The sequence below is a fragment of the Empidonax traillii genome, unplaced genomic scaffold (genome assembly GCF_003031625.1).
Source record: "Empidonax traillii isolate 1590-97213 ecotype Southwest subspecies unplaced genomic scaffold, ASM303162v1 scaffold109:size1658292, whole genome shotgun sequence".
In the NCBI taxonomy this organism is placed as follows: Eukaryota; Metazoa; Chordata; class Aves; order Passeriformes; family Tyrannidae; genus Empidonax; species Empidonax traillii.
Window position 1 is genome coordinate 69757 of NW_020955302.1, and position 27293 is coordinate 97049.

The 27293-nt window shown below is 41.7% G+C and overlaps 1 protein-coding gene across 8 annotated transcripts in view; it reads right to left on the reverse strand.

Moving 5' to 3' along the window:
* SLC6A6 (solute carrier family 6 member 6) overlaps positions 1-27293 on the reverse strand; it is a 57158-nt gene that overhangs the window by 7185 nt on the left and 22680 nt on the right. For all 8 annotated transcript variants that reach the window (XM_027882647.1, XM_027882645.1, XM_027882651.1 and 5 more), the window contains 12 exons: positions 25763-26002; positions 25046-25180; positions 23257-23491; positions 17256-17388; positions 13779-13913; positions 11742-11845; positions 11504-11628; positions 6870-6982; positions 4124-4261; positions 2973-3075; positions 1972-2072; positions 1121-1291 (listed from right to left, as the gene is read on the reverse strand). In XM_027882647.1, the coding sequence (XP_027738448.1) occupies positions 1121-1291; positions 1972-2072; positions 2973-3075; positions 4124-4261; positions 6870-6982; positions 11504-11628; positions 11742-11845; positions 13779-13913; positions 17256-17388; positions 23257-23491; positions 25046-25180; positions 25763-25991 (1722 nt within the window). In that variant the 5' untranslated portion in view covers positions 25992-26002. The remainder of the gene's footprint in view (positions 1-1120; positions 1292-1971; positions 2073-2972; positions 3076-4123; positions 4262-6869; positions 6983-11503; positions 11629-11741; positions 11846-13778; positions 13914-17255; positions 17389-23256; positions 23492-25045; positions 25181-25762; positions 26003-27293) is intronic.

Below are 27293 nucleotides of genomic sequence, written 5' to 3' on the forward strand. Positions count from 1 at the left end.
TCTCCTACATTTCAGTTCACAAAGGAAGAACTAAATGGCATCTGACCAATGTTTACTCTTCTTTCCTTTCCTAACATAGTCTTTGAGCAGTGTTTTGGCTACTTTTAGACTTGTCTCTCATGGTGACAATGGTGACAATGTAGGCAACAAAATTAACACTTATGCCCTGGCCACAGCTGAAAAAGACCATTAACACTTGGAGGAAAACAAATGCAAGTGTTTGTGCACTGGGAAATGTTTGGTTTGGGCATTTTTTCTTTTTCAATTTCTATTCTCTCTTTTTTTAATAACCCGAAGTGTCCCACTTTATCCTCCAAGAACACCCTGGGCTGCATTTAAGACCATCTCATTAGGCAAAAACAAAACTAATCTGAAAACTTAGAAGAGAATTGCTAAATTGCACAGTCTCTAAAAACTTTAAACTGGAATAAAAACAAATTAGGGGAACCTGCACTGAACTGCAAAGGGCAAGAGACTGCCTGCAAATCCAAGTCCAAGGGAATCTGCACTTTTAAATCTCAACCGGACTCGGTTTTCCAAAGATCGGGGCAATCTGGATCCAGTTTCATTTTGAAATAAAACAATAACAATTTGAAAAAGCTAAAAAAGTGAAGTCCACTGGCAGGAGGTTTTGACTTCTTTTTTAGTCTCCCACAGGAAGGCCATGCCTGAGAGCCACGCTATCCCCAGGTGTACCCAAATTTCCCTGAAATTCAGTGAGCTTTTACACAACCAGGTTTGACCCAGGTCTCTCCCTCTCTTTCTCTTGCTTTCTCTGTGGTTTTCAGCATGGTGCTTCCATGACCCTGTGGGCTGGAAAAGAGAGACCTGATACTCAGAAACACACCAGTCCTTGAGTCTTTGTCTGCACGTGGAGGTAATGATTTGCCAAGCTGGCAACTACACAAGTGGGACATGAGTAAAATCACTTGATGTTTGTCTGAGGACAGAAGGCTTTGTGTTTGTTCTGTTTCTACTGTTTGCCCAAAGGACAGGTGATCTTTAACAGCCTTATTTGCCCTACCTGGACAAGGTGGCAGTTTTCCAAACATTATTTTGTATAAAACACAGCAACTTAAAGTTCCCTTTCTCCTCTAGACAAACAACTGGTTGCTCTTACCTCAATGAGCGACCCATCTGACTGAATGATGCGGATGACCATCACCATAGGGATGCAGATCATGGAGGAAAGGGCAAGAACCCAGCCCAGGCCAATTGCCCAGTCTGGGTATGTGTAGACCTTGTTGTAGGTCAGTGGTTTGTACTTGGCCAAAGAAAAGATAAAGCACCCCTGTGGATGAGAAAGGAAAACAAAGTGAGGCTCAAATAATGACAAAAGCAGTAGGATTGCAGTGCTACCACTGGCCCTGAGGAAGACAGGCAGTGAAAGGCAGAGCTGATGATACCCCTAGGTATTTTAAACCAATGTGAGAATTATTCTTCCATTTAAATCATTAAAAGAGCATCTGCATCTGCTTATAGCATCTGCTGCTTGAAAGAGAGTGCTAAGAGATGATGCTGAACAGCTGCAGTATGCTGCCTGTTCTTATTCAGGGCTCAACTATTTGCTGAACATTGCAAGGAGATTACCACGATGTTCTTCCCACCCAGTGAAATACTTCAAGCTGAGATCTGCCTCAGACTGCTCAAGTCTTTTTGGTACAACAGCCTAGCAGTCCTGTGTCTGCTCTTTGGAGAGTGAGTTTTCTCTTGATGATTGTATCATTTTGCCAGTCCTAAGAAAAATACACTGAAACGTAACCAACTGCAATCTGCACAGGCACAGCAGAGAGCTGTCACGTTAGCAGTTGACATCTGAGAACAGAATGACTTTGAGAGGAATGCTCAAGTCTCCAGATTCTCTTTGCAAATTGCCCTCTGAATGCCACAGCCTTCTCTTGAAGAGAAGCAGTAAGAGGCAGCTCAGCACTGCCATGTGTAAAATCTGAAAGAGCAGAGGTCAGTACTCACCACGCAAAGAACTGGTGTGATCACAATCCAGCTCCATTTCATCCAGGGACCAGGTCTGTATCCAATCATATCCTCAATGGCATCATAAATATTATCAGCGCCTGTAAGAATCGAACATGTAAAAGCCCTGTAAGAACTGTAGGATTAAAGCTGCTTTCTTAGGCCCCAAAGGAGCATTTGAAGGGAAGGTGAGGGTGTCAGATGTATTCTTCAAATGCTGCCCACAGCTGTGAAGTCCAACATGATTTTCTTGAGAAGTGCAAGGTTTGGGGGACTCTCTCATCCCACCCTTCCCCTCTTTATTCAGATGCAGGAGTGCCCCCTTCACACACCCTCTCCTCTCTCCTGACTCTCACTGAACTTGCCAGAGGGATCACCATGGGAAAGAGCTGACAGCAAACAGTGCACCCTACTTCTACAGGAATCTGACTGATGCCAAACGATGGCTTTGTTTGTTTCGCTTTTCTAAGGAGCTGGAGCACATAAGGAATCAGAGAAATGAGTAGTCCTGACCAGCAAACATCTGATCCCTCCCCAGCTCAGGCACCCACAGAGGCTACTGTCAGACCTTGGTACTTGGCACTGCCTAAAAATAATGGGGCAGAATACACTCCTCTGTCAGCTCTCGTTTTGTACTTTCTGTTTGGTTGGCTTGACCCTGCAGACACCGCAGCCCTGAAAGGAAATTTTCTGAGAGACAAAGAGGAGTTTTCATGGCTGGCCAAACTTTCAACTCTCACCTCTAAACTTAACACGTAAATGCTTAATTGTGCCTTTATTAATTAGCAATGGAAAAATACCATTTTTTTTGGTGGAAAAACACTGGAGGTTGGCTTCATCCCAAATACAAATTCGTCTCCAAGAGGTCAGGGCAAATTTATTTTAATGGCATGTGTCTGTTGCTGGGAAGAAGATTCTGGGGCGGCTGATGATTAAATATTTGGCAAACAAAACTGTCACTGACTCATCAAAAGGTATCAGATGAAAGGAGCCTCACTTACCATAAACCCAGGCTACAGCAATACATTCAAAGAATGCAACCCACAAAAGGCATACACCACTAGCTGCATAGTAGTCAAAGAGTTGAAAAACATACATGCCACCCTGTAAAAGAGAGACACAACTGAGTAGGATACAACAGGAAAAAAACCCAAATATTTCAGCTCCCAGCAACATCTATCAACCTATCTCAATGACTGATGTCTAAAAAGAAGCAGTATCAAGCAAGTAGGTAAGGTAAATATTTGGCATTGCCTTCCCCAGGGAATATGCATGTTTACCACAGGAAGAATTCCAAACAAGACAATGATTAAACAAAATTAAGCCACTTAGTATAATCTACCGGCACACACATATCTTTCCTTCCTAAAAGCATTTTAGGATGGGTGTTTAAAGAAACCAACTATACAAAGAAATAATAGATTGTCTCCTAACACTAACACCTCCAAAAGACTGAAAATGGAAGTCAGTTCATCAGGAGGGTCTTCATTTATTAATTGAGTGAAAGGACTTTTTTCATGAGAATAATTAATTTTTTTGCTTTCTAACTCTCTTTATTTATACTGTGCTGTTAGACTCTCTGCTCTCACTACACTGAACTACAATTCGACATCAAAACTCGTGTTTTTTAGGCACCTTTGTTACAAGTGCTATTTTACCTCTCACATTCGTGCTCTTCCAGTTGTTTTTAAAATCTGGCTTGGATTTTATTTTGGAGATAAATATCACAACAGTGCAAGCACTGGAACATATTCCTGTCTAGTTTATACTAGAATAAACACAGTGGTATTTAATTAATTCAAATCTGTGTAACTAAGATAAAAATCTCTTTCCCTGCATACATTGGATAGATTCTTAATCTGCTCTGCTAAAGGTTTCTAATGTGTTTCATCATTTAGAGCTAGATGTTAATATTCATACTCATGTTGATTGGTACCTGAGATCAGATTGAATTTAATGAGATTTCATGTCTCTGTTCCTCTGACTAAAAAGTGGGCATATATATAGCTCCCTTTCGAAACGCTTTCAGATCTAGGGATGAAAGATGCTCTGTAGATCTAAAAAGCACTGTTCCTCTGAGTGGCTAAATAAGTAAAACTGGCCTGAAAAATGGCTGAAAAGGAAGGCAGTTTCCAGCACTGGTGCTACTTACCTCAGTCACCATAGTTAGTCCCAGAAGATAGCTAAGGAAACACACTATAGCGATGAAGATTTCCCGTCGGTAACCCTTCCTTAGGAAGGATGGGTGCAGATCAACTAATGACGTGATCTGTCCTTCAACTTCAACAAACTAAAGGGGGAAAACAGCAACAGAGAAACGTGACTCAAAGAATGCCCGCTGTGCATTTCATCCAGGCTCCTACTTGAACAAACCCTCTCCACCAACACCCCAACTGTACTCTGTGGCAAAATGATGCTCTGAATAAATAAATCAGAAGCCATGGCTTTGTAACCCAGAAGTTGAAGCGTGGGGGTAGTTTTCAGGTTGGAACAAGCTTTCAGAATTGCTGTTTATTTCCTGGCAGCCTCATGAGCTACCAAAGGGGCTCTGTAAATGCAAGCCACAAGGACAAAGGAGGTTAATTCGATGACAGGAAGGCACTTATGTGGCTTTTATGTTGTCACTGTTCCAGATGGATACAAGATGTATGCTAGAAAAGATGCAGAGAGAAAACACTTAAGAAAGTTCAAGCTAGAAGAGTACCTCCCAGCCTTTTTTTGATGTGCCAGAAAACCTCACAGATACTAGTTAGGTTAATTCCACAATTTGATATAATTCTACTCTTGGGTTTGTTAGTGAAAATCCAGCCAAAGGAAGGCAGACTTTGATGTGAAATAGCAGCTCCTCTTGACTGAACGTGTCTTTTTTGGATCTGTGAGCAGAGTATCTCTGAGTGAGGCTCAGGTTATTTTTGAAAAAATAATGGAGCTGTTCATACAGTCCCCATAAAATGATTTGGCAAAGTATTTGCACATGTAAACCAAAAATGAAGCTCTGAGTAGATGAGCTAAAAATCTTTACCTAGCTTCACGATATCTGTATTTGTACTTGTTTGCCTTTGGAAAACTATATATTTAAGATGTGTAACCTGAGTTAGCCCAATAACCCAAACTGGATTTAAATAAAAATTTAAATTAATCAAAAACCAGATGCATTTTGCCCCTGGAAGAAAGCAACTACTGAACTTCCCCCAAATAAAACCAAGGACAAGATCTTTAAACTGATCTACACTTTCAACCTGGGAAGGCTGAAAAAGCACAAAGCTCACTGAAGACATGAGATAACCAAAGAGGTATCCAAAAAGGCTGCCTCTGTAGAAATGATCTTCACTTTAAGTAGATACATCTTCTTACAACTAATAACTTACCACATTATTATTACTAGATTAATCTATGACATAGGTTACTTTAGGAAAAGCTGCCTTTTCTTACCTGGTACCTCTACTGCTCTTACAGTGCCCAGAAGTGCCCTTTAACAACTCTTTCCTCTTTGATCAAAAACTGAAGCTCTATTTTGGAAATATAGACTGTCCTGCAAACTGATTTTGTCCCACACCAGATTTTGTTGCCTTCTGTCTTGCTACTTTGACTTTTATAAAGCTAGTTTTCTTTTTTAATGCAAACCTTTCCTTTGGGCTGATTTGATCTGAAACTGCTCTGGCATTCCAGAAACCTGCTTGACTGCACTCCAAAAAACCAGAGGGATGGAGGAGAGAAATTAAGCGCTCCAATTAGTTTTAATCATTCTACGCAGTGAGGAGCTTTTTAAAATTACCAGACGGCTTCCAATTTGCATAAGCATAGGGTTGCTGAACCACAGCATTGGGCACTGTCACATTTACTTTAGAGCAATTGAAAGTTGCTCACCAGAGTTCAAAGATTAGGCCTTAAAGAGCAATTTAGGGCAAATCAAATATAAAAAATGTAGATCAGGTAAACAACAACTGCTAAAAATCCATTTACAGAGCTCTCCTCATACGAGAGAGCATTTAGGGTGACATAAACATTTCATTTTTTTTTTTTTTAATGTTAATGACTTTCCATTTGAGTATAGAAAGTTTGAATTTTGAATGTGCAGTTACTGCATAATCCCTGGTCACCCATGTTTCCTTGTAAGTGGACTGCCTAGAAATGATTTACAGGTTCCTTGGCAGTACTTAGTCCAACATTCCTACAAGCAACCACTGGGAAAAATAACCTAACTTCTTGGACTGAACATTTTGATTTTTTCATGCTCACTGATTAATAGCAGTGTGTGCTTTAAAATTAGTACAGATGGAATATGAGATGCTTTCTGGTCTGTTTGGAGGTACTAAGTGCACGGTGGTGACGTGAAAGTCAGCAGGATCCCACATTGCTCAGCACCTCCAAGCCCAAGGCCACCGAAAAAGGCTGTGGCTTTGTTTTCTGGCTGCTCATGAAGCCATCCTGTACAAAACATTTTGTGCTTTTTGTATCTCGTGACAGCTTCACTTTTCTTTTTTGGCTCTTGGCAACTCCCAAAGCCTGTATTTCTAATAGTTATTAATTCTTAAAGTGCTTTAATGATGGTGTACACACACTGCAGGTAATTGCAACGGCACAAAGTACTCTGTGGAACTGACTGCTGTAGACTTACATATTTTAAAATTATTAAGCTTTTCTTCAAAAGAAGAAAATATTGCACTGCAACCAAAATAGTGGTATTTTGTGGCCAGACTGGGACTGAAATTTAGGTTAGGGAGTACTGGCCTAGTCTTGTGGACTCCACTGACTCCTGATGAGAAAGACTTACTGAGCAACACCCTATTACAAGTCAATATTCACAGATTCACCTCTTAATTCATGCCTTAACTCAGCTTTTTTCAGTCGGCAGTGACAATACAATAAGCCACATACCCCATACCCATTATACTAACCTGGCTATCCAGTCCAAGCAACAGAAGCATAATAAAAAAAAGGATTGCCCAAAAGGTGGGCAGTGGCATCATGGACACAGCTTTTGGATAGGCAATGAAGGCCAGGCCTGGACCTAGAGAAAGAGAAAATAGGGAAGGGGAAAGGGAAGGGAAGAGAAATAGTAAGTACCAGCTCTTTGGTAAAGGTAGCCACCCTCAAATACAGGAATGCCTGGTTCCGTTCAGATAAATCCAAACGCAGCTGGAAATACCAGAAGTGAAATAGTTTGGCTGTTTTATCTGAAATCGAAGCACGCATGACTACAGCAGAAACCACAGGCAAACCCCCGAGGCCATTGCTAACAGATCACCAGTTTTAACATCTGTCTCAAACATGCCAATAATGGAGGTGTCCTACATCTGCCCTGCACGGGCACAGGACAGTGTTGGGGGCCGGGGGGGAAAAGGGGTGACCCAGGGGAATGGCAGAATCCCACTGCTAGCCCACATGGTCATGATGAAGATGATGGTGATGAAACTCTTTTGCATGCAGGGAAGGGGACTCTGCTGCAAACATTCCCCGGGATCTTCACTAATGCAACCACTGCCTCCCCTCTGAATGCATGGCTTTTCTGAAGCAGGGTTTGCACTCCAGGAATTTGCTCCTTTGCTTCTGCAAACCCTCACTGCTATACTGATTAGGCTACTCCTAATTACATCAGCTGAAAAAAGTGCTTCCTGCTGTTGGGAACTGCTGGGGTGTAAAATCACTCTGAATAAAATTGCTTCCCCACGCTGTCACATCATCTGCCCCTATCCGGCCAGCCTACATGGACCTGCCACGGTGACACTGAGTGTGACCAACCCCAGCCCCAGCTGCAGGATGGATTTCAGCAGTCCTGGAGCACCAGTGGGGCTGGGACTACGTGTTCGGCTTCTCTGCTCTGGAAAACAAAGCCTTGTGTGTGAGGGCTCCTCTCTAGACTGGGTCTGTCTGTGCTCTGGACCAGATGGGATCTCACTCACACCCGCACACGGAGCTCTCGCACGCTCATCTCCAGAGGCACTCCCACCTGGAGCCAGGGGCTACTGCTTTTGGGAGCTTTTGTGAAGAGGGAGAGAGCCCTCCGTAAGTGGGAGACAGGAACACTGGCAGCCCTGCATTTACAGCAGGCTCTCAGAGGGGATGGAGAAATTTGGTGAGGCTGACGAAAAATTCCGAGGACAGATTTAAATTCAGATTAAATCCAGGAATGCCTGGCTTGTCTGCTTGTTTACTTTAAGGAGCCTTCAAAATCCTGGAAAATGCCAGTTACCAAGCATACTCATGCAATTTTCAATAGAAAAGGGATTTTATTTTTGAACTGCTGCATTGCAGGGCCAAAAAATCTTATCTCTGATCTGTATAAAAAAATATTGCTAACACTGCTCTTCCTAACTCCCACTTTTCCTTTTCAACAAGAAAGATGGAAAAAGAAACAAGAGAAAGAGGTAAAAAAAGATGACTTTTTCTCAAACTAAAGAAAACTTTAAGTCACTGAAAATATTCCAACAGAAATAAATACAAATTAGCCAACAATCAAGCAACTAATTTTATTTAAAATTAAACACAACTAAGATTTTATACAACAGAAGATACCAAAAAATTGGTGAATGTCTCAAATTTGGGGGGGGCTTTGCTTTTTTCCCCCTTTAATTCAGTGGGTACAGCAGATCCTCCCTGAGGGAGAACTGCTACCAGATGGCATTTGCAGCTGATCTGTGCAATTGATGAGACAGATGTAAAACTGCTCTCCTCAAAACTTGCTGCAGTTCTGTATGCTTTGGCCAGTTAAACTGTTCTTGCACTGTGATACCAACTAACACCAAGTGCCCTAAGCCCTGTGCTAGTTTTGATTTTCCTTTGAAACTAGGTGTTGAAATATAAAGAAAAAAGTCCATGTGAAAGAAAATGTCCCTGGCAACCCTTCAACTGAGACATAAATAATCTAAAAATTGTATTTAATTTGAAACTCTATTGTTTAGAAGGGTGTTTTGCAAAAGTGAAGCACTTGTGGCTGCTATTAAAAGCTGGTGAGGACTGCCACGATCCCAGCCCACACTCTGGCCCTTTGCCATGGAGTGCTGTGGCATGGCTGGAGAGCTGCAGAGGCAGAGACCAAGCAGGCATCAGGAAACCCAAGGCACTATAGTCAGACTAGTTTAATCTGAATTTGTTTGCAAATGGAATTTAAAAAAAAAAAAAAAAAAAAAAAAAAAAAAAAAAAAAAAAAAAAAAAAAAAAAAAAAAAAAAAAAAAAAAAGAAATCTTGTGCTGGTTTAACCCAGCTACAGATTGCATGGGTGGTAGAGTATTTCTTCCAGCCAAACAGAGGCTGCACAGATTAGACAGGACTGACTATGACAGTCTCCACTGCTTTCCTTTCTCCCTTTAAAATAATTTCTGGAAAAAAAAAGGAAAAAAGCTGTTTATTAAAAATCTGCTTTCGCAGAGAAGCCAGAGAAGTCTAAGTTAACTTGTGTAAACCCACTAAAGCCAGTGAAGGCCAGCAGTGACCAGCGCTTTCAGCAGGAGCCAGACCTGGCTGACAAGTGTGTCCCCGGCACATGGCACCAAGGCTGAACTTGGCACTGGTAAAAAATGTGGCCATGAGATTCTGCTGTCAGCAAATTTGTTGATGTTCCCGTGGCTTGCGGGAGGGCAAACAAGGAAACAAATGATACCATGGATAGGGCAGGAGGGATTTAACTCCCTGGGGGGAGAAGGAGGTCTCGGCTCTGTGGACAACATCCTCCCCCGAGTGCTACAGCCAAGTGGCAGTGCCTCTGCTCACCTTTTTCCTGACCAGGGGAGAAGTTCTGACCTTGCATCATAAGAAACCAAAAAAAGGTAAGGTCAGAAAAGACAGGCTCAAGTGCCTGCTGGATGCCTCTGCGCTGAGAAGCAGCAGTGAGGCAGCAGCAGCAACAAGAGCTTTCCCCGCAGGCCCACGCAGCTCCTGGGACACTCATCCCAGGGGGACCAAGTGTCCTCAGTAGCTCTGCAAGAAATCAAAACCCAAATTTGGAAGCTAATCAGTGCCCTTGCTGCTATGAAATCCCTCCTTTAAAAAAAAAAGCTTTTTGAACTGTTGAAAAAATGTTATGTAAACACTCTGTTAGTTAACTTGTGTTTAAACATTTTTTTTAGCAATTCAGTGTTACTATAGAATTGTTTAATTCTAAAAATGTGATGTGACGGGAATATAGCTGCCAGTATCAGAGATTTAATAATAAAAACTAGAGAAAATATTGACCAGAGAAAAATCTAATGCGCAAATACTTAAAAATACTACTCTTGGAATTGATCCACCTACACACAAATAAAAAAAATAATGGGGCTATTTATGATTCATTCAATAGGATTATTCCCTTGCTTCCTGTTTCCAAACAAAGCAATCAACCTCTGATCAAAATAAGCATTAAAGCCAAGACTGTTAACTAATTGCACTTGCAAGAGGTCTGCCAATTGCAGCCACCCAAGAATCCAGCGGTGCCATCAATGTCATTAGTTTTTCATTAGCCCTTGCGAAGTGATATATTTTTCTAACAGACTTAACTCCCAGAGCCATGTGATTAGAAGATTTATTGACTTTTTCATTTTAATAGCATATCTGCAGAGGAAAGCTTTCAAATACTATGCGGGTGAATTAAAAGTGCTCAAAAAAAAAAATCAGAAAGAAATGTCAAAAGTGCACTCAGGTGACATTGTTATTACTTGAATCTGATTAGCTTTAAGCCTCATGGCTGTCAAGGCCTGATTCATTATTTTTCCATGGTAATTCCCATCTAATCTGCCTGTTCTATGTGAAAACACATGGTTAGACCTGCCTCCATGGACAAGAAATGCACAGAGTAAAAAACGTCATCTGTTTTGTTTGAAATGCAATCACATGCTGTGAGGATTTAGCCTTCTTCATCTGCATGTGCATAGCTGAATGTTAATGGGAAGAACTTTTATGAAATAAGGGAGGAACCTAAATGTACATCCAGTTTCAAAATGGGACTTCTCACAGTTCTGTCAACCTCACCCTGAAGCTAAAGAGGACAAATGCAGGACTGCAACAGCTGAACTTCCACTGGATGAAATGGTCCACAAAACCCTAGAGATGGAGTTCTCCAATTTCTCTTGCCTTTCAGTGAGATTTGGGAATATATGTCTGTATGACCCTTCAAAAGGCCAGGGTACTAATTCTACTCTAGTGCTGCAAGTAAGCAAAACTAAACTATGAAAAATACATAAGCACTGGCAATTTGCATTGGAATGAAAATAAAGGTAGTCTGAAAAGAAGGATGGAATAAACTCCCGAGTCAATGACATTCTGGACCCTAGATAATGGTGTAGTTATCTTAACTCTGATCTCAACTCACATGGGTTAGCACTCTAGGAAATGTGATCGCTGCCCTGTTAATCAAGACAGAGTAAACAGTATAACCCCGGCTAACCCTCACTGCTCTAGATGGAAGCCCAAATCAACAACGTGCTTATTTTTTCTGGAGATTATGGGAAATCTTGTTCTATTTTATTGCTTAGATGTTAGCTGATTGAATCTGCAGAACTTTGCTCACACGCTAGGCGGCAGTGCCCACCACCACTGCCACCAACACCATCGTACCTGACTCTGCCACATCAGCAATGTTCACCCCTTGCTCTTGTGCCATGAAGCCCAGGACGGAAAAAATTGCGAAGCCAGACACAAAACTGGTACCACTGTTCAGGCATCCCAGCAGCAAACAGTCCCTAAGTCACACATATGTCATGGAGCAAGTTAATTAAAAAAAAATTAACCCATTGTCCCTACTTTATTTACATCATTTAGCTAAAACACTAAACCCCCTTAGATGGAAACTTGCCTATAGCAGTTGTATTTGTACTTGTTGTAGCTCCCCAGGGAAGTCATTGCTCCTAAGCAGATTGCATATGAGAAGAAGATTTGTGTCCCTGCATCTATCCAGACCTAAAGGAAAAGATGGAAATACTGTTATTACCAGCATCACTGCATTGCAACACTCTATGCAGACACACAGTTCAAACTAAGCAATATCAACAAAATAATTGCTTCCATTGAGGGTGAAAGCTAAAGGATCAGGGAAACAGGGAAAGAGAACATCACATTTGCAAGTTCGGTTTTAACACGGAAAAGAAAATTATTAGCATCAGAGCCCAAAAGAACATAATCAATCTCTATAACAGTTCCTGTTTCCCCTCCCCAGAGATGCTCAGTATTTCTAGTTTCTTAGTCATTCAGCTGATCCTTCCTGTTGGCGCAACAATAAACGTGTTTCAGTGCAATAGGAAATGCAGAAGTATTTATAACATTGCTCATTTCTGTTGTAACTCATTTCAGTTAAGAGTCAGCCGGCAGATTCCTTAAACTGAGGATGTGAAAAGCTTGAGAAACAGGTTTGTGTATTTGGTTTGTTTATTTTTCTAGCTTTCTGGTTGTTTTTGTACCTGTTCAAATGCAAGATAAAAAGCCATAGGGGTGGGGGGAAAACAAGCAAAACACAATGCACTTTATAAGATACATATCTGATCTTGGTCTCATGATTCTTTGTCCTAATTACATTAAAAAAAAATATACAGAGTGAAATAAGCATATACTATGAACTTCTTGGCTAGTAAATACACAAGAGAACTACCAAAATGTATCCTCTGAATCCCATCTGTTCTCTTGTTTTTGCTAATGCAAGTCTGCGAACACCAGAAGAAACCACCCAGGAGTCTAAGTGAGAGTGAAGACTGAGGACCATTACCTCCTCCCTCCCACCACTGCTTTTCCAGCACCTCGCTGACTAGTGTCTCCTTGGAGTGATGCTTTTGCTAGACTGTGGGAGGGGGCCTGTCAGCTCACATGAATCTCTTCTGCATTATTGGCCGGTACTCTGGTTAGGGCTAACAGCAGATCATAAAAATGATAGAGTCCCATAAAAGAAGATTAATTCATAAAATATAATGTCTCCTGTGAAAAGGGTGTCTTGTAAAAGAGGGCAAGACTAGAGAATGCACCTATTTTTCACAGTGTTTCTTTTGATTACACTTTTTCTACTTCAGTTATTTAGCTGTCACTAGTGTTGTATTTTTACCAATTACTCAATAGAAAGAAATAGCAAAGACAGATGTTATTTCCTATGAAATTCCTACACCAATGTTCTTTTATTTTCAAAGATGCCTTGCTTTTGGTTTTTTGGAGGAGGGTATTGCCTTTTTTTTTGTTTTTTTCATTTCTCATGTGAACACTATTGGCTGAAACGACACTGGTCTGCTCAAGTGTCCCACACTTGCACTCTGTCAGCACAGACAGGAATTACTACCTGTACAGTAAGAGTAAGCCTGGCTCCCACTAACAAGGGGTAACTAAATGGTAGTTCCTGTGCCTCAGAAAGCATTTTCTTCACCTTTCCACGGGTTTTCATTCTTCCATAATTCCATCCACCTCTCTCCCAATCTCCTCCTCTTGAGCAGTGGGAGGTAAGTGACACTGGTACTCACAGTTGTCGCTTGTTGTTCCATCTGTGAAGCTCACGTGTCTCTCCTTTGAAACTAAAGACTATCCTCATTAAAAAAATGCATCTCCCTTACCTTACCAACAAGAAAGCTGAGATTGTATAACGGGATAGAGTCTACAGCCTCAGAGTCCTTTGACACAAAAAAATACACACGCATACACACACATACATACACATGGAAAGATGCATTAAAACACATTTAACAGTGACCTTCTCAAGCAGATCTCTGGAAAATATAACCCAGCATTAGTGTTCAGGCTATATTTGGACCTCTAAAGACAATGGAAAAAAGTCTATTGCCATTACATCACCACCATCACCCTCCACATCACCACCCCTTTGCACAGGAAATCTTCTTGCTCCCTGCTCCTGGTTCTGTACCTGTGGGTCAGCTAACCGTGAGATATCAGGGTAAAGATAAAACTTGATGCCTTCTGCAGCTCCAGGCAGGGTCACGCCACGGATGAGTAGAACAAGGAGCATGATGAACGGGAAGGTGGCAGTGATGTACACTACCTGGAAATGAAAAAAATGAAAAAGAAAAGTATGCTTAGCCTGTGGCAGCCAAAGCTACACCTCCAAAACCAAGAGAGATCTAATGAGGAAAATTCAAAGCCCCCTCACATCTAAAAAGGACCCAACCTGAGTTTCTGTGTGTACTTTTAATGTTCTTTACCACCTTATTGCCTTAGGCTTAAAGGCAATGCATGAATCCCTCCAGAGCCCCCCAGCCAACGGTCATGTCACTCAGGCAGAGAACAAGCTCGATTTTATTCAACTCATGACTTTTGTTCAAGTTCTGCCTTTGCCCTGTTTGTCCTCCTCACATGCCAAGTGCACCTCTGCCAGAGAACTGAAGAGGTTTCCTCACTGAGGGTGCCTGAAACATTACCTCATTCTTTATTGGAACTTTAAAACTTACAAACTGCAAACTGTTTCGCAAGCTCTGCTGCTACCTCTGACCTTGCTGTGTGGCCCCACTGCTGCTCCTACAGGCAACTTCACCAGAGACCTTGTTCAGAGATTAAGGTAATTTAGTCCATGCTCCCATGTCTCTCTTCCCATCGTCTTGAACACAGGAGGCCCTTCAGGTTGGCATCAGCCTCAACAGCGGTAATTTCCAGTCCCATAACTTCATCTTGCCCTTGCTGCCTATTCAGTAACATCATTATTGGAAACTAAGGCTCTATTCATCCAGTTTGAGAATATGTCTTCATTATCTTTAACCTCTATTCCCACTCTCTTTGAATAACAGCCTACTTCTTCTCTTCTTGTTATCTCCTCATTCATTTGATGAAAGAGCCCTTTGCTTTCATCTCCAGCACTAGGGTTAATTGAGCTTGCATTTGGACAGTTCTATCTTTAGACCCACACTTTTTGACCTCTAACATTTTGCTTTCTTTGCTCATCAGTGCTTTCTCTCGTTTTTTATATAACCACTGTTACAGTCAAGAATCACTACTGTCCAGATGATTCCCTCAGGTAATTACAGCTTGCTGCCATGAGAATGTATTTTTGTTTTCCAGAATTTGCTTAACTACTGCAAAGCTCCCGGGATGCTCCATTTTTCTTCTTAAGTGTGTCCTCTGAGAATATCAAGGAGAACTCAAAGCCTGCACTGCCATAATAATTCACAGAGCTGGACTGATTTCATGGAATGGAAGGAAATCTTTTCATACATGTCCTTTTTAATTCTCTCTTTGAATTTTCTGTATATTTTCCACTGACAAATAATATGCATTACACATTAGCCTAGTTTCACCAAAACCAGAAGGAAAAAAGGGGGATTTCTGCACTTCCTGATTTTTTCTAACATAAATCAGGCCTATGATAGCCGAAGTTTTCTTCCAAAAATATATGCCTTGACATATTTTCAGGAACCGAGTAAACAACACTCAGAGGCCTTTGCAGTGCAGGTAGAGATTCTCTCGCAATGCTGAAGGAATTTCTAAGATCAAGCACATTACCCAAAGCATAAGCACAACTATTATTTTTCACCATGATTTCATGTTTATTTATCCAATCCTCTACTACAAGATTTAAAAACTATATCTTTCCCCCCGCCCTGCTTTCCAAAGAGCCATTAACACACTGGAAAGCAGGGAAGTGCTATAAACAACCCTCTACTAAAGTAAACTTGACTTCTCAAATAATTCAAGTCCTCCATTAGAGTTTACAGTTTACTTTTGTTTGACCCCAAAGTTAATGGAGTCAGCCGGAGACTTTCCAATGGTTTTGTTGGGCTTTGGCTCCACACTCGCACGAGCTCAGACGCCACAGAGAGTGGGGAGTGAATTCCTACCAACTGCCTTGTTTTAGAAAAGAGACCATTTTGCAGGATTTCCAGAGAACACAGATTTTTAGATAACAGATTTTAACAGACCTTTTCTCAACCTGTTATCCTCACAGAGACAGGAAACAGTGTACCATAGGGAGCGTGATATATCTCTCTGTGCTACCGTAACATTTACTGAGCAGACACCAGGCTTGCCAAACGTGCTACAGAAATGTGTGCTTTCACTTGGCTGCTGTGGGGACATTTACTGCATTCACCTTTACTACAAAACTTACACAATCACCTCATGGGGTCACATCAATCAGAGGGAACAGAGAAGCAAACATTTTTTTCAACGTGTGCTTCAGAGGTGTGGAAGCTGTTTTTTGGGGCAAAGGTGGCAGGAATACAGGGTAAGGCACCAGCCTTTTAATGAGGTTTCAGGATAAAAATCACAGAAAGGAAGATAGAAACTACAGCGAAGCAAGTAGTTTAATTAACAGTGAAACTGATGAGATCTGGTTTCCTATGGAGTTTTATCTCTTGCTTGATTTTGCAGTATGCAACAAGCTAAAACTCTTAAATGAGGCTCTTTCTGCAGTTGAGGCACTTGCAATTTATCCTCCTGACTTCTCTAGGGACTGGTAAAAGACAAGTTCACACTGTGGCCTTTTTTTAAGGAAGGGCACTAATGGGGTCAACTCCATTCCACCTAGCTGAGAAGAAACACGGGGGAACTTGGTATCTTGAGATCCCTCTCCCTCTGTCAGACTTATCTTAACATTGTCTCAAGCAACAGGTTTGAAAGCTAAGAATCACACAAACACAATGGCCTCAAAAGCCTTTTCTCACGAAAATAGGTATAAAACCACTACTGAATGCAAGGGGCAGTAACATCATGCTTTATGCCAAGTGACTGGCCAAGACCTGCTGTAATTTGCTTCTTCAACTGGAGCAGGATGAGCTTCAGGAATGATGAAAACTGTTATCCTTTGAGGAAAACATGATTCTGAAGAGCATACAATGAGACTAAACCCACAAGCTATCCAGGATCTCTGTTCATGACAGTGCTTCTAAAGGTGCACCTAAGTTTAGTCTTCTGTGTCTACACACAGCTCTTCTGTAAGTGAGCAGCATTTCAAAAATGCCACGCATCCAACAGCTTCCACTGACTGAAAACATCCCTACCACAGCTACATTAACATCCCTCCCCCTGCACTGAGAATGAACTTGACTGGTGTGAGAACATGGACAGGTAGTGCAGAGCAGTCCCCATCACAAGCCTAAGACCTTCCATGCTCATGGCATCAGTGGGACACTCGTCCTCTGAGAGGCAAAGTGGTACTCAAACTAGGCTTGTATCTGCCTCTTGATGCCATCTCAGTAATGACTACTTGACTCACAGGCATTTTGCGCACCAGCAATGACTTTCAGATTGAAAGCTGAATCTGAATTCCCCTCTTATTCAGAGCAAAAATACATATTTTTCCAGGAAATGGTGAATATCTTCAAGAATGGCATGACTTAGTATTCCTAACATCTGCTAACTGCAATGATTATAGAAAGGGTGAAAGAGCACTTACTTTCCCAGTCGATTTGACTCCTTTCCAAATGCAGAAGAAACATATCACCCAGACGAGGAGGAGACACAGTGCTAGATCCCACTTGATAATACCAATATCTTCAATTCCCGAGGACAAGCTCAGCACATTGCGCCTGAAAGGAAACGAAACAAAAGAGAGATGCAGGAGTTCAGCTGATGCAGACTCTGGTTGTGATGGCTGAGAGCACAGGAGGGTGTGTAGGGCAGCCAATGTACAGGCAGATCTCTGCCCTTGGAACACTGCTTGCTAAGTCAGTGTGGCTTATGTGAGAAAAGCTGTGCTTCGCAACTCTACATCTCCCCTGTGCCTGGGGGACTCTTTTGTTCAATATATTCCACAACATTTCGAAATTGAAGCTCTTTTTATCAGCCTTTGCCCACCTCAATATGAGATAAGGAAGTATTTACATCCTTGACGATCCAAGACCACCTCACCCCAGTGTCGCAGCAAAGCCCGGCCCTGCAGCCGCCCAGCAGCAGCGTACACCATGTCTCCATCATGGACACTTGCAGCTGGCCTGTAGCCTCATGTTTCTCCTCCTTTTCAGTTCATTAGCAAGGCTGCCACAAGGAGGAAAGGAAGAAGCAGCGCAGGGAACAGTCACGCCACACAGCTTTGCAGGGCGAAGGCTGGAGCCATTATCCATTCTGCCCTTGGGGCCCCCCCAGACAAACACTGCCCGGGCGCCACCACCTGCCCCCAGCACCCCCGACACCAGGGTCTTGTTTAGTTAACAACAGATATTTGGGAAACTTTATTCCCTCACTTAGTTTGACAAATAAAAAGAAATTCCTAAGCTGTGTCTTAAGGGAACAACATCCAACCATTAAAATCCTCTGGTCCTGAGGGAGAATACTCAGTTAGGCTTCTCCCTTTTGGAAATTTGCCATGGTTTTTCATTAAATACTGATTTAAAACTGGTTTTTTCAACTCGTTCTCACACCCTGGACAGACATTGTTGTACTAACATTAACTTCATTTGTCAAATACATATGGAAGAACAAACTGTTTCTTACTGTTCCTTACGCTAAAACTCCTTTGCATACGAAGCTACCAAACTCAAGAATTTCTGCAAGGTGTTTTTCAGTCAAGAAAAAGTTTGACCTCAGTTACAAGATAAATGCTTTGCCCCAAGACTACCTTTGCTACCTAAGAATCTGTTAATTAAGTTTTATTTTCAGACAGTTAAAAAAACCAGGCACTTTCCTTCACCATAGTCACGTAGAGCAGAGCCCAGAGCAGTCTGAGTCCTGTACCAGGGTCAGGCCCACGTGTGTGGCGTGCAAAGCTTTGCGTGTGGATCCAGTACAAGACAAACCACTGTGGTTGGTTTTCCTCTGAATTAAATTTTTTTTTTTTTTTTTGCTATTACCATGGAAATAACAGTAAATGAAGTCACCAATGGAAAATTCACAATTAGTTTCTGGAAAAGCCCTGGATCGACCAGTTTAATGGGACTCAAACCCTCACCCATCTGGTTTTGCGTCTCTGTTTGCCAAACTCACTTGGATTACCTGGAACTGTGTTCTCACACCAAATGCATTATTCTCTCTGAACGTAGGCGTATTTTGTTATGGGAAAGGACTAATGGCACCAGACAGGGTAAGTCTGCCCTAATCAGCACAGCTATTCAACAGTTATGAGAAACCCCTTGGTAATGAATATTTGGCATAAAGTTGCAATCCTGCTTCACCTGAGCCTAAAGAAACAAAGGAAAAACCTGCTGTGCATATACAAAAGGAGAAAACACATTCATAAGACGACAAAGTTCAGCTGCAATCTTCTGTGGCTTTTTTAAAAATAAATGGCAATTTTCCAGTCAAAGTGGCAGTTCATATTAAAAAGGCAACCTATAGAGCTGGCTCTCAGGAAACCACAAATAATTAACTGCAAATGCCTTTTGGAATAGGGAGCCCTATTAATGCATTCAGCTAAGACGTCTTTGCTTTTTATTAGGGAACTAAAAGCAAGTGGTCATTCTCTCCTAGAGTTGCTTCAGCAATTCTTTCAAGATTTCTTGGAGGGCACCCCAGTGGGTTACTGAGAGCTAGATATCTTACTTTTCTATAGTGAGGCAGCAAGCACACACAAGTGATGTGCTTGCTTTCTCTGTCCAGGGTAATCCCATCTCACAAAGACCAACTACCTCAAAGAATCTGCTTGGAATTACCAGGGGAGCCTCAGCATTAAAACTGTTCCATGAGTTCTAACCCAACGTAGTTTCGCAGGAGAACTCAACCTGGTTTTGTGATGCCCTGGTAAGTTCAAGTTTAGGAAGGAGCACAAGCTGGGCTGTGCTGATACCTCTTCAGTTTTGTCATATAACCCACTGCTGCTGAGACTCAGCCAAGCCCACTCAACTACCTTCACACCATTTATGCACAGAGTTGTTACTAATTCTAATTTACGGTCCTGACGCTGTCATTAACTGTCACTCATATATAATCAATGGGACAACAGGCTGGGGCTGAGTTTGTTGTAAACATGAGTCCTTGACCCTTGTTCATACACTAATATGTTTACTGGTGTGCAATATGGAAATGTAATAGGAGCCGTAACTGGCTCTAGAAGATAAACAAAAATAAAATGAAGAGAGTTATGCAATCTTTGAAGGATATTCCAGCTCATTAATCAAGCAAATGCAGACAGGACCTTTTGAACCAGGAAAGGTGAAGCACCCTTTCACACTGGATGGACAAGAATAATTAACTCTGAAGTGGTTGTAGAGAAGACCATTAAAAGGAGAATATGAAATAATTTTTAAAACTCTCAAGTTTGCCCCTAATGGCAGAGACAGTTGCTCTAGATTTTGTTTAGTTTTTTGTGTTGCTCCTTTTAGGATTACATGCTGTTAGCATGTGATGGTCTTTCTTGGGATTTGGATGAATAAAGTCTGCTGATTACCAAATATTTATAAACACTTGGCCAGCACCAGACAATCAGAGGTTTTGTTCAACCATAATTACCCCATTACACTTATCCCTTATGTATTAATATGTGTGTAAGCCCTTAAGGTTTTGGACTTTAAAATAAAGTCTTCAGAAATAAGACCTGAAGCATGTGATACCAAGAGGTAAGTCTCCTAATATAAAGCCTGATTTGCTTAACCCCCTTTTATTGCTGCTCAAGCAAGCATGTGATTTGCACAGAACATTAATTTAAATGAACTGAAATGTCAGGCTGTACTATATGTCCAGCCAGGCTGAGAAGTTCAACATGAAGAGGTTAACGCATCAATGTGGCCAATTATATTTTGGCAGTATTAGTTTTACAAAGCAATACTGATGAGGACACTATGTAAATGTCCCACAAGAAAAATGGCATCGGGTTTCAGAAACCAAATACTCACAAACCCCTGAATTAAACTGGAACTAATTGTGCCACAAAGCAGATGGATATCTTCAGTTAAAGACTAATTATTTACCTGTCCTTTCAATGTGGGTAGCTGGCTGGCATCCAGCATTGTCTATGATGGCAAGGCACCTGAAAGTTCTTAAAATTATTTTTTAATTTCAGAACTATAAAGAATGGTAGCATGGCTGGGAAAAAAAATGGGGATATTAAAGGCTTACACCATGTAAAAGCTATGCTACTTTGATTACAACAGTGCTGCATGATCTCTGCCCTTACTTTAAGACACCAATAGTTATTTATGCAGAGAGAGAAGCTATTTTTAATACTTCTCCAACTGCCGTGACTCCTGAAGGCAGCTCACTCTGTTAAGGGCAGTTTTGCCCATGATGAAACAGTGAGTTATGGGCAGTATGTCTGCACTTAGTAGGATTATGGAGCCAAACTCCTCCCTAGTGTGACTCCAGGGAAGAGTTCAGCTCATGATGTTTAAAATTGCTATTTGAGGACACAAGTTAAAGTGGCTGCAAAGTGCAAGAAGAGCACTAATCGCTGAAGAACCTTTGCTCCAACTGTGCTACAAACACAATGAGAGCACAATGGAGGAAAAGAAAGTGTTGTGAGGATCAAGGATTTGTCATTCAAATCAAAGTCAGGCACCTCCAGCCTGACTACATCAGGCTGTGTGTACAGGAGCATTTTGTTCAGCTTGCAGGGATGTTTTCCAACAAGAACCTTTCTAACAGGAAACCTTCTCTTAGAGGAAAGTTAACTAAAAGCTCCACTTCTAACATGCTCCCATGTGGGGACATTGTTTCCCCAGCTCACAGACAGGTTGCCCTGTCATAACACCCTTCATCACGCACCTGCTGTATTGTTACCTACAGAGATCTCTGGTGTTCCTCTAGAGCCCTCACTCTTTCTTTCACAATCCCCTTCCCCACTCCCAGCCCTATTCCTTTCTGCTATGGTATCTCCAGTCTCAAGTGAACATGGGGCCCCAGGGAGACAACTCGGCCTGCAGATCTGTGCATTCCACGAAAAAAACTTTCAGAGTAGCAGGACAATCCTACAGCCACTTCAGGAGGCTGCCAAGCTCACGGCTGCTCCCAGGTACAAGAGAATCTGTCAACAAAATTCCTGCACCAAACTGATGATGAACGCAGTGTTTTGGACGTCCTAGGGGAGCAGCTATTTCAGGAGCAACACTGGGGACCCCTGCTTCCTCTGGAGGCCTTGAGGAGACCTCTAGACATCCTACCAAGCCAGCCAGTCATGTGGATTCTTCAGTCCCCCAAAAACATTGTGGGAGAGTCCAATGGAGTGGGAGTTGCTTCCTCTTCTACTGCAACTTGCCTCAAAGTTCCCCTAAAATACCCACAGGTACCATTTACCAAACATTTTCCAACTTTCTCTATATTTACAAGAGAGGAAGTCATCTGGGAAACGAGCTGTCCCTTAACAAGGAAACACAGTCCTCACAAAAAAAACCCGATTGCTCTTACAGCCTGCACCCCATCCCTCACACCAGCCACCAGTGCCTTTTGACAAACTGCTGATCCAAGATCCAAACTACCCTTTGTATTTTGGCTCTTGTGTTACAAATTTTAGCACAGTTCATAAGACTATATTTTCTAAACCTAACACATGCCAAATATCTTCAGCATGAACACCACTCCTTCAGGGGCTTTGGCTGCTGCTTATTTTTAAAAATAGAGAAGTAGGTACAAATTGATCAGAGACAAAACTGGACTTTAAACATGCTGGAAAAGCCAAGCTGGGCCAGAAACTAATTCTACTTGTAAGTGACTATATGAGCAAGCTAAAAAAAACCCAAAATATTTTTGTAGATCCCTTGGATTTAAGTTTCCCTACAGGTGTCTTCCTCTGCTGCTATGTTTTGACACTTATGTAAACACACAGACATTTGAGGTCATGCCTGTTCAGAGACGATGTTATGCAATATGATTTAAAACTTGAAAAATAAAAGAGAAATGAGAATAAGAAGCTTAGGACTGATGAAATTCAGGCATCTGGCAAACGAGTCTCCTCAGAGACTGCAGAGAAAAATGATGTAATGAAGACGACCTGAGAAACCTCCAGTACAGGACAAACAATGTTCACCACCTCTGTCAGATTTATTACTGAGGTCAAAGCCTTGCATTATTATCAGACTGAGAAGTGGTATAGCTTAACAAAGTGCACTGCAAATGCTAACAGTTGGGGAAGAGGCAACCACAAAGGTGATGATTTATCACTGTTTCCATAGTAAATCCTGCTATCAGGGCATCTGCAAGGACTTGTTTCTGTTCTCCTGCTGCACTCAAAGAATCCCAGCCAAGAAGGAAACAAGTTTTCTTCCAAAACAGAAGCTGCTCTGAGCTTTTAGGGCTCCCTATATGCTTTAGGATGAAGACAGTTACACATCTAACACCTCCCTCCACCACTCCCAGACTTAAACCAGTCTGTCTCAAGAAAGGCGAGAACCAGTAGCAAACACTGGTTAAACAACTGGCATCCAGAGCAATTTTCCTATCTAACACTCCCCACTACTAGGCTTCCATTAAATCCCAGGCTCTGGCATGCCACCAAAGCTCCCCAAAGACACCACAAAGAAGGGGGTACTTACTCCCAGAACTCCGTGACAGGAGAGGTGAAGTTAGTGGCATTCAGCGATATCCAAAGTGTTTTGTTCTTCCTGAGAGTGTCTTCCACGCAGGTCGGCGTGTTCCACTTCTGGTGGCAGTGGGCCCATGGCAGGACGCTCTGGAACGACTGGAACAGGTAGTAGAGTCCCCAGGCCAGGATCACAATGTAGTACACGTTCAGAAGGGACACAATCACTATGGAAGCATAACCAATTCCTGGCGAGAAGGGCAGAGAAAAGAAAAATATGCAGATGTGGACAGCAGCTTCTTCCTAGGGCACCTCGTGATCTCATGTTGCTGCTGCTATTCCGACTGCATCATGGACTTGTATCCTGCTCTACCCGGGCTTAGTCTACGTGCAAAAAAACCCCAAAAAACAAAGACAGACCTTGAATGAGCTAAAAAGGAAAATTTTGAAGGAATCAGTGGGAAAACTGTTGTTTCTGCCCCAGTTTCACTTGTGTAAAGGAAGCATGGAGTTTATGGCCTTTATGGTTAACTGGATCAATCCCTGCTTACAAAGTTTGCCATTTACAAGCAAAAAAAAAAAAAGATTTCCTTTAAAAACTAGGAGGTTCTCCTTTACATCACTCTGACAGCTATTCCAGCACTTGGGATACCTGCCTCTTATTTTACGGTTTAAAACCTTGTTGTAGCAGGCATCTTTACCACCAGAGATTATTTTTATGTCAGGTGGAAACAAGTAGAGCAAGTGCTATTTATTCTGTACATTTGCATTTCCTTCAGGATATACAGCTAGTCACATTAGCTACACTTTCTCTTTATGGATGCCTAGGAGATTGCTATTTAAATAAGGAACATTCCTTTCTCTTCAAAAAAAAAAAAAAAAGGCTTCATAACTGTGGGAGGAGGAGGAATAAAATTAAGCTAAAGAAGCACAATTATATCAGCTTCAGCAGTGTTCTGACTACTAGGTGGGAGTGTGAGCCCCAGAGAAAACCCCCACTTCTGCCTGGGGTGACATAAGGGGAGAGAGATGCCTGGAACAGCAACAGTGGCAGAACTAGAGAAACACCAGTGCCCACTCTTTCCAAATGGGATTTGAACAGTGCCACATGTTTAGTGTAGTTACCCCAAATGATTCTGCCCGTGGTGTGCGGCTGCAAAGGGCAATCTACACATAAGACAGGCATCCTTGCTCATTTTTCTAACCTGTCTCTCATTTTTCACTCTAGTTTACTTCCAGAGCAGCCTCTGTATTGTTACCGTGAGTAGTGAGTCAGGCAAAGGTCCTTTGGTAACAACACGCCTGTTTGCCAGGAGCTGCTCAGTTATGACTGAAGTCCTTTTCCTGAATCCTACCAAAAATGCTGTACAGGTTTTGGCTGTATCAGTAGCAGAGGGATGATGCCACTGATAAGCTTTCATTTGGCAGAGGGATTTTGATTTCCAGACCAAAACAGCATTTCAAAGATGGTTTCATTAATGCTACCCAGCCTTCCAAGGCAACACTTGTAACTCTGACACCTGTAAACAAAATGTGCAATTGCCTTTAAAAGGCATAATACGCAATTTCTTTCTTGCTTATCAAGCAGTTCTGCCAGTTAACAAGATGATAGCATCAATATCATCAATATCAATACTTCACTTTGTCCTTCAGACTCTCTGACTTCTACCTTTCCAGGAACCAATATCATACCCTAAATTACATGAGTAAATAGCTGAATTAATGGACATGAGGGGAATGGTGTAGTTACATACGGCTTACACGGGTTCTTCAATCAGTAAAGCATAACAAGATGTACTAACCAGTGAAAATAGGGCAGATCTTTTCCCAGCATGTAATTCCACCTTCAGAGGTATACTGTCCTAGCACCACCTCCAGGAAAAACACGGGAAGACCTCCCCCAAACAGGAAAATGAAATAGGGTATAAGAAATGCACCTGTTGAGAAAACACAATAGTACAAAGTTGAGATGAAGTGAGTGAGCTTACACGAGGTCATCTAAAAAGTGGGAAATGCATATATAAACAAAGAAGCATACTTGATACTTAATTATTATCATTATACAATAATATTATTCTGGGGTATTTTCACTCATATTCTCTGCAAAAAGAATGGGTATATGCTGGAAAGGGCATTTTCTTACCTGTTTAAAGTGAAAATCTGCAATAACAATGGCAAATTGTTAGGCAACAAACAGTTTCACGTGGCTCAGAATGCTCTTATTCTGAAATCCCCTGGTCTGAAATCCTAACAGTCTATAGTGATAGCCTATCTTTCGGTTAAAACTCAGACTGAATTGTAGTAGAAAAAGCTCAGTAGTAAATTTTAAACTGCTGGTTTTTTTCCCTAATGAAGTTTCAATACAAACTACCAAATAACAAAACAATCTCTCCTGATGACTAGTGAACAAGGAAGAAAACAGGTGTATGAATATTCTTATTAAAAACTGGATGAAGGCACCAAAAACCAGTAAGCACAAGGCAGACAGACTGATCCCTGAGAACAAAATAAATACTCACCTCCGCCATTTTTGTAGCAGAGATACGGAAACCGCCAGACATTGCCTAAACCAATAAATCCACCTGCCACGGACAGCAGAAAGTCAATCTTGCTCGCCCACTTCTCCCGCTGGGGCGGCTTCCCTTCTGCCTCATCCTCAGGCCGTGTCCCCGGGCTCTTGCCTGGGGAAGGTTTGAGGATGTCCTTGTGGAAATCTTTCAAGCACTGAAGCTTTTCCTTTGTTGCCATATTTCTGCTTTCTACATAGAAAAAGAAAAGAAAAAGGGAGAGGGGAGTTTGTTAAACCGTCTTTTCCAGCACAGCTCTCCAACACTGCGAGAACTGTTTAGACAAACTCATTCAAAAAAAACCACCAGTGCTGTTTATCCAGCTGAGGTAGGAAAAAACATCTGATGCCTTCACTGACCAGGAGAGACAAACCACCCCTGAACTCTGGGGTCACCTCTCTGTTGCCAATGAAGCGCAGAGGACAGCAAAGCTTTGACACCGCTTGCTTCTGACCTGCTGCTGCAGAGAAAAGGTGTCCCAAGACTGCCCAGTGTCTCAGCATCAGTACACAGAATTGCTGAGCAAGTGTCTCACACTACTTCCATGCCCAAAATGAGGTACAAATCACTGCATCTGATTCCTTCTCAAACACTGACACGAAATACAACAGAATAGTAAATCTCACCTTTCCAGATAAAACCCATTCTTCTATTTCCCAATAACCCAAGTGATCCTCTATCCTTTACTGCCTGCAATTTCCATTCCCTGAAGTACTATAAAGCTTTCAGAAAACTATACATTCATAAAAACTGGAATGGAAAGTCATTTGTTCTAATAATCCTGTAGGAACTGAAGGATTCTTTTCAGTTTATTCCACTTTCATAACTCCACTGTTTTCCCTTGACATCAATAAAGGGACAAAAACAACCCTTTATATTCAATTATTGTGTTACACACACCTATGCAATTGAATAGTCTGCCGAGCATGATGGCTCCTTAGTTAATTAAAAAGTCAGCAGCATGAGTCATACCAAATCATAGCTGGATTTATAATTCATACACGCAATTTATGATCAAAATAACAGAAAGAATTATTCTAACAAGTGCTTTTTTATGCAGGATTTTCTCATGAAAACAATTTAGGAATAATCTGTAGCTTTTATGTTAACTCAGATCTCAGGCATACAAGGCCAATTCATTCCCCGCATAACTCAAGTGACTTCATCTGGATCTGACCAGTTACTTTTGCATAGTGTTTTATACTGAAATTTTCACCAGAACCAGACAAACCAGCAAGTTTATTCCAGACCACAACCATTCCCTGCTTGTACATGTCATTAGGAGTGCACAGCCATAAAAAAATCGTGCTACAGATTATCCTGTTTGATAGCTGCAAGCTCCCTTGTACCTGTGTGCTGGTTTTGATCCCTAACCTGATTTAGCTTGTGGCAGTGACCCAAAGCTTGAGCTGACATTAGCTGTGCAGGAAGTTTTTAATCCAGACATGATTCTGAGATAGATATGCATCACTGTACTCGTAAA